The sequence below is a fragment of the Drosophila tropicalis genome, unplaced genomic scaffold, assembly GCF_018151085.1.
Source record: "Drosophila tropicalis isolate 14030-0801.00 unplaced genomic scaffold, ASM1815108v1 contig_878, whole genome shotgun sequence".
In the NCBI taxonomy this organism is placed as follows: Eukaryota; Metazoa; Arthropoda; class Insecta; order Diptera; family Drosophilidae; genus Drosophila; species Drosophila tropicalis.
Genome location: NW_027173374.1, coordinates 6,193,386 through 6,206,013, shown reverse-complemented (window position 1 = coordinate 6,206,013; position 12,628 = coordinate 6,193,386). Strand labels below are relative to the sequence as shown.

The 12,628-nt window shown below is 35.4% G+C and overlaps 2 protein-coding genes across 4 annotated transcripts in view; one reads left to right on the top strand and one right to left on the bottom strand.

Moving 5' to 3' along the window:
* Nlg1 (Neuroligin 1) overlaps positions 1-12,628 on the top strand; it is a 234,908-nt gene that overhangs the window by 79,293 nt on the left and 142,987 nt on the right. The window lies entirely within an intron of this gene.
* Positions 7,830-12,628, bottom strand: part of Nlg3 (Neuroligin 3) — a 78,914-nt gene continuing 74,115 nt past the window's right edge. For both annotated transcript variants that reach the window (XM_068299737.1, XM_068299736.1), the window contains exons 10-13: positions 11,683-11,821; positions 11,287-11,438; positions 11,094-11,206; positions 7,830-10,991 (exon numbers count right to left, since the gene is read on the bottom strand). In XM_068299737.1, coding sequence (XP_068155838.1) covers positions 9,814-10,991; positions 11,094-11,206; positions 11,287-11,438; positions 11,683-11,821 — 1,582 coding nt within the window. In that variant the 3' untranslated portion in view covers positions 7,830-9,813. The remainder of the gene's footprint in view (positions 10,992-11,093; positions 11,207-11,286; positions 11,439-11,682; positions 11,822-12,628) is intronic.

Genomic DNA, 12,628 nt, shown 5'->3' with positions numbered 1-12,628 from the left:
CAATTTTTGCCACTGTATGCAGAATTTGTAATTTAAAGTTAGGGATTTGCAAGTTTGCTTTTATCTGCTTATGTATGTAGCTTCTTCTTCTTTTTTTTTTTTTGTGGGGTTTTCGTTTTATTTTTTGTTGACTGGCCCCACAAAAAGTGTCAACTTCTTGGCCAACAGCTGCAGATGCGGCTAAAACCCTTAGAGATCAACTAGACACATGCCCTATTGAGCCGAGACCGACTTGAGTGAGTGTCCTTTTGCAAAATTGAAGGTTTTTCTTACGACTTTTGTGTGTGTGTTTGTGAGTGTTGTTCTTCGTTTTGTGGTTTATTTGCATAAAGTTCCTCATACGCCACATAGTTGTCGTTCCCGTAAGCAAACACTGCAGAAAATTGCTTTATTTGCCTTTTAGCTGGAACCCATTGAATGCAGTGGCAAGCATTTCGAAATGTCCTTGAAGATAAATTACTTTAAGGACTCATATATTTGAGTTTTATTCATTTTATTTGCTCATTTCTCATGTTGAAGCAAAATAATGTTAAATTATCATTTAATTATTGTAAAAATTGAAATCCAAATTGTATCTACATTTATGAATTTTGCTCATAACTCTGATTACATTTCATATTTACTTTTATCGAGTTTTATTATCAAAGGGACCGTCATTTGAAGCCCAATCGATTCGTCTGGCTGACAAATGAGCCAACTTCCCCCAAGGGGAACTCTCAACAAATTGAACCTTTTGAGTTCAGTCTCCCGTTATATACACATCATCGTCATCCACAGGGAGAGGCAGAAAAAATCTCTAAAAAAACTGTGCACAGTAAAAAGAAATTGTACGATTTTTCAATTAATTTGCAATGACTTTGACTCTCAATGGGTTGCAGGCATATTTTATGCTTCGTTGATTCGCTGACGCTTATATTTTTCTTCTTTTTTTTTTTTTTTGTGGCTTAGTGTAAAAATTGCTGCTGCACTACCCAAGGGGGTTACCTCAAGGATATGGCCAAGTGTGTGACATTGGTAAAATATCAGCCAAAAGGCATAAAATTTGGTCCACTGAAAAAAAAAGAAATCCCAAAACAACTTACTGCGATTAAAGTAACTGCTACTGATAGTTCTTGAAGTCGGTGTCCACCATTCATCTCTTAAGAGGTTTAAGTTCTGAACAATGCGTCAATTAAAACTTTATATAAGAATTTCTGAAAGTTCTTTAAAAAAAATAAAATAATAAAATGTTCATAGATGAAATAAAATTTTGCATAATTTAGAATTAGTCTTTCTATTCCTTTAAATTAAAATCATTTTGGGTAGGGCCGCACATGGCTTCAATTAGAAAAGGGAAAGAAGATAAAAAGAAAATACGCTTTTTCTTCCAAGATCAAATGTTTTACCATTATTGCTAATATAAGCCCGACCTCTTGCGCGGTCAACATCGAATTTAGATGGCCCAAAGCATTGAAAACTCAGAATATACTATACAAAAAGAAAGGACGAGCGGCTAATACACTTTAATCAAATAAATGAATAAAAGGTCAATTGGCGAAAATCAACTAATGCTTACAGGATAAAAAATCTTGCCAGAAAAGGGTATTTATCCATGCGAATACACTTAACGTTTTTTTGGTTGAAGGTTTTTTATTTTATCTGCTTTTATTATTTATGAAAGAAAGTTTCCTGCTTACCGTTTGCCATCTTCACTGCTGCTGCTGCTGCTGTGGCTCCATGCCTGCCATTAATTACCAAACTCATCCAAAGTAATTCTATGGGAAAATTAGTTTAAGCAACGGCTACCAACATCTCTCCTTCAGAGAGCAGCTCCTCCAACATACTCCTATCCGTATCCTCATTCTCAAAAACCCATCGCGATTCTCTGACTACTTACTGAAAAAAAGTGTCTGTCAGAGGCGGTGCTGCAATTATTATGCAATTACAGGCCTGGGCATGGTCCTGCTGCGAATACAGGATGGGATGTTGGTGGTGGAGCTGCTGGGATAACTACATAAAACTGTTACCTAAGCAACCTGCTGCATAAAAGTTATGGGCACAGGAAGGCAATTTAGCGGTGGCAGTTGAATAAGAACAACAACAACATCAACATCATTGAGGCATTCGCCTTTGTCTTCTTTACGCGTCGTCGCTGCCTGTGCAATATTTTTCTTTCATTCCCTTTTTGGTGTGTTGTGTGTGTGTGTGTGAAGGAAAAAGCTCATAAAACTTTTTCAATTTCACTTTAATTTCGCTGGCGTTTGGCGTTTTTTTTACATATATATTTTTTATCTAGCAACAAACGCCCTTGTGTTGGCTAGAGGGAGGGGGAAACAGTGTCAGGGCGGCAAGTCGAGGTCTGTGTAGGCATTTTTTCCACTTGGGTTTTGTATTTTATACCCTGTAAAATTATAGGCAGATAAACCCATATCGCGTTCTTCAAAACAATCCCAACAACTTTAAAATAACAAAAGGAGAAATTGGGAAAACTTTGCCCAAACTTGGCTAAAAATACCAGCACGAGCATTACTTTATAAACAATCTAGATTAGTGATAACTTTGTGATAACTTATCGGTCTTTTAATCGTAGATTCCTAGCTGTCTTTAAGTGGCCACTAATTTAAGGCTTTGGTTAGTGGTTTTTCCAAGTGAGTGACATTAATAGACAGTTACATTGACTTCTGTAACCTTAAAATAAGCTGCTTCTCTTATTGAATCCTCTAGTTCTTAAATATGGACTTATGTTTTTGTGAGAGGATAACCGGAAGTCGACTCTACAGCTGACCAAGTTGAAGCTTTCCTTTTTTTCAGTTGTTGAAAATTCAATTATATGCATTATCTCTGGTGTATACTAACATCTATATAGACATATATTTAAAAGATCCGCTATCGTCTAATGACAATCAAATTAGCAGCGGCAAAAGTTTTTCCATTAAACGTAAAATTTCACTTCAGTTTCCACCTAACATTTTTTTCCTTTTTGTATTTTGACTGGATAAATTGATTGGCCAAGTTTATAAGCGCGTGTGTTGCATCTGGTAAATTTGTTTCCTTGGTGCACTTAGTTATTAGTTTACAATACGTATAAGTTTAAATTTTCTCGATTTGTAAACGGTTTTGGGCCAATGCTAATTGAAGTTCCTTGTAGCCTTGGTTTAATTCCATGTTATTAATCTCAAACTAAGCTGAGGACAAAGGGTTAAGGGACGCGTAGCAAAAGCAGAACAAACATGGGTTCCCCAACGGCTGATTAATCAAATGTATCTACTTGTACTTAAGTGTGTGACTATGTAGAAGATATTAGTTAGTGTGTGTATGTGTGTGTACAGTACGTACTAATGATGGTTTATGGGTAATTATTAGTGTCGTAACCAGTTGAAGAACATTGAAAATCCATTTTGGAATGCTCCATTTGGCGTAAAGAAAGCAAACTTACAAAAGAGATTGAAAAATAAATCAAATAAAAAGAGGGAGAGAGCGAAATCTAGTTTAAAACTAATAATATCCAAACCAGTACTGAGCTTTTGGCTTATACTCGTATGTAGAGTGAAGCCCTAATCTGGCCATTCAGGCGCATCAAATCGAATCAGAAATGCAAGCGAAATGTAGAGCTCAAATAGCTGCTTCTCTCGCACATCCGTTTCACATTTACACTAGAAAATTGAAGAGTAGGTCATAGTGTCTCCTACCTACCTATCTCCCTCCCTCCCTTTTTGACTCGAATGGTGTTTCTGTTTCACTCTTTCTCATAAGGTAGAAGGCCGGAGGTTGGTTGTCAATGGATGAGAAGAAGCACCAGCAAACTGCCCCTTACAAGTGTCGTATGTCCTTCTCTCTAATGTTAAGCTACTTTTCATGTTGTGTATTGTATGGGGTTTAGTTTAGTGGGTCGTGGGAGTGGGGCGAAAACGTAAAGGAAAACTTGCGCACGAACGCACACGGAGTCGAGCAGCAGTCGAAGTCTCCTGAGCTTTCAACGCCCGTTAAGCATGGCAATTATTCATGTTTATGATGCGATGACGTGCCAACCACCGTCAAACCAAACTGAGCCCACCAACCCCCTGTCATCCATCCATTCATCCTTGACTCCTCCATCGAGTAACTAGTTATAATGAAAAGCATTGCACTATATATTCATTGGGTTGTTTGCTCTTTGGGGTCGCAGTTAACCAATTTAAAATTATCACAGATATTTTGAATATTCTCTGAGCTGTCCATTACAATTAAAGGGCGAAGGTCAACTGATTTTCCAACCCAACTGGTTTAACTAAGAAATGAAAAGGTAACCTAACTCTGTCAGTGCTGCTACTTGTCTATATTCCTTTTATGGCTTATGCTTATCCAGTGTCCTCTTTTTAATTGAAATAAAACGCAGACATGACTTCACACATTTATAAGTATGTTGTAGTTCTTGCTAAGTACGTTTGTGTTAAGTTAATTGCTTGCTTTCAGTTAGAGCTAAGCTTAGTTAATATTGTCAAGGGACTTTGAAAGAGAAAACCTTGAACATTGCGGGGATGGAAACGGCTTGGAAACTGCAATTTTTCATAAAACTATAAGTGGCGTATTGCCAGAACTCTGAAATTCATACCTAAATCACTTAATAATTGCTACTAAGGGCGGCTAATTAGGACAAACAAAGCAATTAAAACTTAAATAATGTTGGAAAACGTTCTTTGAATAATTCTTCATTAAATACTAAAATTTTCAAGATTTTCGTTTTAAGCGTTGTGATGCCATTTCTCTAAGCCAATTTCCTTACTGCCCTTGGTTTAAAAATAAAAAACAAAGCCTTATGTCTTACCTGGTTAATTATCGGTTTGTAGAGCAAAAAATTCTAAAATGAGATTTGGTTTCGGTTTGCTAAAGTTTCTCATACAACGAGAAAGTTGCGAATTTTATAAGAGTTTTTGCAATTGGATTTGCGGGCCAATGAGTTTTTGCCATACATATTGCATGCACGTATGTGGGGGTCTATCTACCCTTTCCTAAAAACGGGCATCACGTTTATAGGTAAGCATATACCTATCACCAGGTCAGTTCAATACTTCGGTGAAACGTCAAATAAGAGTCTATCCAAGATTTAAGTTAGGAATTAAAAGGGAGCTATCCATTTTTCATGTTGCCTTAAAATAAATTCGAAATTGTCATGTTTCCCAAAAAGAGGATCAACTTTCTTAGGGTATATAAATTGTGGTAAATTCTGGGTTTAAATGTTCGGATTATTCTTTTTGTTTTTTGCATCATGTTTTATTTGGTATTGCAAAGTTATTTCAGCAATGAACTTTTGCTTTTTGCGCCTCACAACATTCTGGGAGACGGGAGCAAAAGCGAGATATATTTTTGGTCAACAACTAATAAAACTTTTCTGTGGCATTCAAAAAGCGTATAGCAAACAAAAAATCGTGTCCCCATAGTTTTTACCTGTATAAATATTTTAAAAGTTTCGGGCCAAAAAATTGTTGCCCGAATATAATACAAACTAATTGTTGAAAATAAAGTTGAAATTTTCTTTCTGTATATTTTTTGTTTGTCTCTCTCTCTCTCTCTCTTTCTACTTCCATTTCAAAGTGGTATAATGTGTAAAACAGTTGTTTCTTTTGCAATTCGATTTCTGTTTGCAACTTTTTGTATTTTTTTCTACCCCCGCAATTGTACAAAATTAAAAAAAAAAAATCTGGTAGAAGAAAGACTGAAAAAATGTTGTACCATGTTTTTGCCACATCAATTTGGCTGTGAAGTGGAGAACGTGCGGAATGGGTAGGAGGTGTGGGGTGAAGATTTTCCAATTGGTTTTCTTGTGCAGAACTCAATTTAGTTTTTGGATTATGGCTGATGTGCAATAAAGCGAAATGTGTTTTCCCTCCAAATGGAAAACTTTTCACTTTTTTTCCTCTTTGCCAAAGTCTTAAAAAGTCTATGAATGTTTGGTCTATTTAGAACTTTTCGAATTTACTTCACATGAAATGAGAAAATTTCTGGTTGAAGAAAATGACTTAATAATAATAGGTATATTGCATACACCAATTACCACTTAAGCCAATTAACCAAATTTTCATTCTGAAGAGAAAATTGAGCAAATTTTCCATCTAAAACTTGTTCACCTTAAATTAGGTCGGAAGAGGAGAATACAGTTATTAACGTATAAAGCAATTTTCAACTGATTTGGCAACATAAATTATCAACTTGCCAGAGTTTTTCGCCCACTCAACACCCAATCACTTTACTTTCTCTGACCTCTTTTCCTTTACCATCCCTGCACTCGTTTCCATTTGCCACTTCCCTTTTCTCCTCCATGGAATGACTCGTTGTGACCTTTTTGGCAGCATTAAAAGTGATAATTTTCACTCACATAGCCCACTTGGAAGACTTTTATTATTTAATTTTCCAGCTTGTGCTAATAAATTAAACACAGCAGGGTAAAAGTCACGCCCACTCTCCCCTCCTGCCATACATAGAGCACAGCAACCCCTCACATACATAAGCACACAGACATACACTGTGAAAGTTAACTACTGGCAACATATGCAAAAACTACGAAAACTTTTCGTCTAGGCCATTTGAAAAGGATTATGCCAATGGGATTTTCGATGGCTAAAAATCGCAACTAATAAAAATCATGGGGGTAGGAAAATTCTTAAGCCAAGGAGATGTTTTCATTCAATTACAAAATATATATACATATATGTACATACATATATATTTTGCATGTATGAGCCAAGACAAAGGGCAAACATTTACTTAGTACTTTATTTTTTATAAATTAAGCAGTCGGAGTCTATCTTTGCCTGAAAGGAAACATGAGAATGAATAGATGCGCAACGAGGGTGGCTTGAAAAATAGAAAGAATTCACTGGCAAAAATATTTGAAGACTAGTTTTTTAATCAATTTACAGTAAGAGGTAACAGATTACAGACTGTGAATTGTGAAAAAGGGAAAATTTTCAATGGCAAGTTTCTTTTTAATCTTAGATAACTCAGCTATTTAATTTTCCAAATAAAGAAATTCATTGCCACTTAATGTCTTCTTTCTGTTTAACTTATTAAACCACCCTCGCACATATGTATAAATTGTGAATTCACTTACTCTTTGGCAAATTTGCATAATAAATCTATTTTCAATGGTTTTCTCGTTTGTTTCTTTTAGTTTTCTTTTCCTTTCTCCCATTCTGTCTTTCTCTATGCACAAGTTTTATCTCTTGCTTCGTTTTTTCTTTACATATCAATAGAGGAAGGAAGGCATTATTATACTTTCGGTTTCTGGTTCTTTTATTTTGGCTGGCTATATCCCATCTATGGCCTCCATACGATATCCCATCATCAGTTGAGTGGAGCCACAGAGCATATTTGGTTAACAGCATCGTTGATAGTGTGTGTGTGTGTGTATGTGTGTGTATCTGTAAGAGAAGGAGCTGTGCAAGCGCCATATTTGTTTCGCATAAAAATGCTTGCAATTCGCCTGCCATTTATCCCAGCGTCTTAACTTTATCTTTTTAAAGTCTACATTATGGTCTTTTATTTACGATTTCCATTTGCCATCGTTACAAAATAGTTTTTTTTGCTATTTCTTAGCATTTTTATAACGAGCCTTCGTATATTTCAATTCTTTAATATACATGTATGATGATGAGAGTAATAAGCTAAAAAAGAAGAGGAGGGAAAGTGTTGCCACTGCTGCATACGTTACCCATTTTATATAAAATCCAAGAGTCCAATTAATGTTGGTGGCTTGTGTTCTTATGCTAAAACTATAAAACTTTGAAAATTGTGGAAAAACATAAAAGAAATGTAACGAAATCAGTCTTCTAAATATCAAAGATTTGAGCCCAAGTAAAAATATTCCAAAAGAGTATATAATTTTTCCAACTTTATTATTACTTAAATTTCAGTTTTTTTTTTTTGCTTCAGTTTTTGTTTGTTATCCTTTTTGTGGTTTGTTTCTTTTAATATCGCTTCATCCGAATTCGCTTAGCTTGTGTTTCAGTTATTAGTTTTTATATGTAATTTAGTTCGATTTTAATGCTAAGTTTCATCGCATTTATTTTTTGCTCTTCTCTCCGTTGCACTCGTTACACACATTTCTAATGCCGTAAATTTGAATTATTTTCTTTTTTTTTTTTTTCGTGTTGTTGCATTTCGCCAATTTACAGATGGTTTATGCAATGCAGCACACTATACGTAGGTGTACATTTATATATATATATAGATTTGTGTTTAATTTGCTAATATTTATGCTAGTTTTACATCATTACAGTTATCTATATTATATAATTTTCTCTTAGGATCTGTTCTCTTACATGAAGTGGGAATGAAAAATGAATTAGTGACTCGATTTTATGATCAGGCTAAAATCGAGTCCTTTAAAAACGATGTGGAATGTAATGGGATGAACTTAAATATATATATATATTTCTATATATAGATGAATGTATGTATATATATATTTTTTGTTGTATCTGTCCCACTAAATGCGTTTATATAATTTACAAAGTGTTTTCTGTTTTTTTTTTTCCGTCGCATGTTCAACTCTTAATTGTTTGTCATTTTTGCTCTGTTTCATTTTAATGAGCTTTGCTTTTCCATTTTTTAAATGTTTGTTTCATTTTAATTACATATTTGGGCAATTGATGTAAAGTATTCAAAACAGAATGAAACAAAAATATATATAGAAAAAAAAAAACACCAACGTCAACAGAAAAACAATTTTTAGTATGCCATTTTGTGTTTTTGTTTTTCTGTTTGTGTTGCCCATTTTGTAATGGAATTTTTAACTATTTCTGCAATTGGAAATTGTATTTTTCTATTTTTTAATTTATGTATTTATATATATATGTGTGTGTAGTTATTTTAATGCTTCTTTTTTAATGTTAATAGCTATATAAATATTTATTTAGTTACATAACAAAGTAGCTGCATGCTTACAATTAACAATACATTTCTTTAAATTAAGTTGCTCTCTCTTACTAACAGTTTGTTACAAAAAAAGTTGTTATTAGATTTTTCAATGGTTTGATACAACAGTGTCCTGACGACTGCAAATTTGGTTTAACTCACAGAGTCTTCTTAGACTCAATCTTAGCTAATGCAATCGCTCTTAAACCGAACCTGAATTTGCCCAATTGATTTGATATAGTTTCTAAACTCAGAATGAAAATAACAAAGAAAAAAAAAAAAACTCTTTTTTATTAAAATCTTTTGGTTTGATAGATTTGTGAATTTGTTATTTATAATTACTATTTTTGCAACTAGTTTTATTTACACACATACATACACAATTATAATTCAGTCTTTGGAAGAATAACATTCATGTCGTTTTTTTATTTATATTTTTTCTTTTTTTTTTTTTGAGTAAATATTTGAAGAATTGTTTCTACAGTTTTGCAATTATATATTTATATATAGGTATGTTAGGTATATCTATAACAAGAATTTCATAGATTTAAAGCTTAACTAAAAGAATTTTCTATAGTGTTTTTGTTGGTCCTAAAGATTGAAATTATTCGAGCGAAAGGAAAGTCGGAAAAGCCTAATTCTTTTTTGGTTTGAGTGAATAACGACTTAACACATTCATGCTGATTAAAACTTAGCAACTAACTTAAACTAAATGATGTATTTACAAAATAAATATGCAACACTTATAGAGTATATAACTTCATACGCAAAGTTTGTAAAGACTTACCCAAAAGCATATTCACATTTATTCAAAGTATATGCTCACACTTGGTGGCGAGAGGAGACTGAGACTGAAACAGCTGATGATGATTATTATGATGGAGTTGTTAAAGATTAACTGTGCGCTTAGAGATCACATTTAAAACGCACGGTCAATTAATGTCACACTCGTAACTCATCCATCAGCGGATGTTGCTGACTCTGAATTTGCTGTTGCTGTTGCTGAACTTGTGATTGCTGTTGCTGCTGCTGTGAATGCTGAGAGTGCTGCTGTGTGGTAGTAGCCACAATCACTGGAACTGTCGGTGGTGTTGGCACAACCAATCCACCGGCTGTGGTCAGCACCGTTGTCATGCTTTGATTATGATGATTCTGCATATGTTGCTGATGGCTAACCACATGTTGCTGCTGTTGTTGTTGCTGTTGCTGCTGCGCTGGTGAATGTTGCTGGGCCTGGGTCTGTTTCATGCAACTCTTTTTGGTCAATGTGCCGCATTGATTGCCCAATACTTGCAAGGCATGAGGTGGGGGCATCATGCCACCACTATGTCCAACTCCTTGACTGGGCACACCACCACCGACACCACCTCCGCCTCCACCCCCAGGATCCTGAAGAGATTTCATGTGTTTGGGCGGCGGTGGAGCACGATGTGGTATATCGGCAAACTCCGGGGGTGGCAACTGATGATGCTGCATGGCATGATGATGCGATAATATAGTAGCCGGATCACTCTTAGCATGAATGGTTAAAGTCTCCAGATCACCACAAATATTATTTGGCATTTGACCATTTTCCTGTCGCTTCAATTTGGTCTGAGCTCTTGGCTCACTAAGTCGTGTCTTATCTCTTTGATAATAGACACCGGCAAAGATGAGAACATTTAATATTAGCAGAGAACAGCCAATGGCAATGGTCACACTCAATGCCGTGGAATAGGCAGCGAAACCATCATTGTCTTGTGATGCACTAGCTGCTCCACCTCCTGCATGATCACCATCCATCATATCATCTGGATAGATCTTTCCTCCACCATATCTTGTACCGTTACGCTGCAACGACGAAGAGGGCGAACTGAGATTCAGCAGCGAGAAAACTTGATTGGTGAAAATGGTAAAATTTCCCATGGCTGCTGCATTGGCTGCCCTTGAAGTATATTGTGGATTTAAAGGCTTCACCGATGCATCACCGGGTATATTATTATCCTCCTCATCATCATCGTTAAGCTGATGATGGGCAGCGGGAACATTATCGCCACCAGGTTTATGTAAATCTGGTATAAGATTAAGCCAAAAGGACAAACGGTGGGCACGATAGTGATTCTTCAATTTGGGCTTGGTGTCTGAAGAAATGAAGAAAATGAAATTGAAAGAAAATTATATTTAGTATTGAAGAAAATCCATTTGACATCAATTTTTCTTTAATAGAAAATTGCGATACTTACCAAAATTCAAGTACTTCTTATGTACACTCTCATAGGCTGTCCATTCGATGGTCTTGTAACGACTTCTCTCTTGTCGACTGCCATGCTCTGTTTCCATTTGTTCATTTGGGTTGCTGCACACACACACACACATGGAAAATGTGGTTTATTATATAAGGTCCAACAATATCATCCCATCCGTTTGGTTACTTACCCAGTGCGCACAAAGTTGGACCAGTAGAACATCACAACTTCCGATAGACTGATTTCGGTTTTCGTATAGTTGCGCGTAAAATGATTGAAACCACCGACAAGTGGTGCACCAAAGATATATGGTAAATCTTCGCCATGAATGCAGCCCTGACGCTGTAAACAAGCCCAAAAGGGAGAGAGAGAGAGAGAGAGAATAGTAAAAAGAGAATTGTTTAGAATGGAATTGCAGTTTCTGTTGTCGGTTAGGTGCAAAGTGCTGTGGTATTTGGTTGCCCGCCCATCACCCATTGCCCACACCACTCACATGCACTTCAAGCTAATGACTATGACTATGTGTGTGTGCAGCTATGCGAGTTATTCAAATGAAATGTATTCCATATCTACATTGAGTACTCACCTGCGGGTAATCACCAAAACGTGTCTGATAGTCAAACACATATAAATAGGAATTGCGATGATCTGCCGAGTGCAAATCAACAGTTTGGGCTGCTGGTGCCACAACCTGGGCATCGCTCAAGGCCTCTAGGGTTTCATCTCTGTAAGTGAAAGAAAATGTGAAAAAGCGTTAAAATCAAATAACAATTTTCATTGCAATTTTCCGGCTATTTTGGCCCACAGCAACAGCAACACCAACAACCACAGTTGAGTTTAGTGTGTTCAACTGAGCAACAAACAAGCCATTTCGAGTACAAGATGATGATGATGATGGCCCTCTCTCTGGTCTAGGCCTATTTTAGCTAACATCCTAAGGATATTTGTATATATTTATTTCACTGATTTAGTGCAATTTTCTTCAATTTTTAAAGTTGTCTATGTTTTTGCTAGCTTCTTTATGCATTTGAAATGCACTAGCGTAAAATTTGAATAAAAACCATTTGCCGCATTTGCATACATATCCTGTCCGATGCACACAGCAAGACAGAGAGAGAAAGAGAGACAGACAGAGAAATAGAGACCCAGGCAATAAAAATAAAATGTAAACTTAAAAAAAAAAAAAAAAAGTAGGAGCAACAAAAAACAGCTGGGCCAAGTAAAAAGAGCAAAAGGACGCTGACGGGAGGTGAGGCCAATGGCTAAAACTTTGTATATCTTTTGATATGTATGTGTGTAGATATATGTATAACTAGTAAATATATTTACACTCATGTACATATTAAAATGATAAACTAGTTTTCTTCTGACTTTGGCAAATGTGTAAAAACAAAAAACTGAGTTCTCAATTTGTGACACAATAAATTTCTATCGTTTTATAAAAAATACAAATAATTTCAATATAATTTACTGATTTGCTTTTTAAAGAAATTAAAAGAAAAGATTTGTTAAATGAATTTTAATTATAGTTA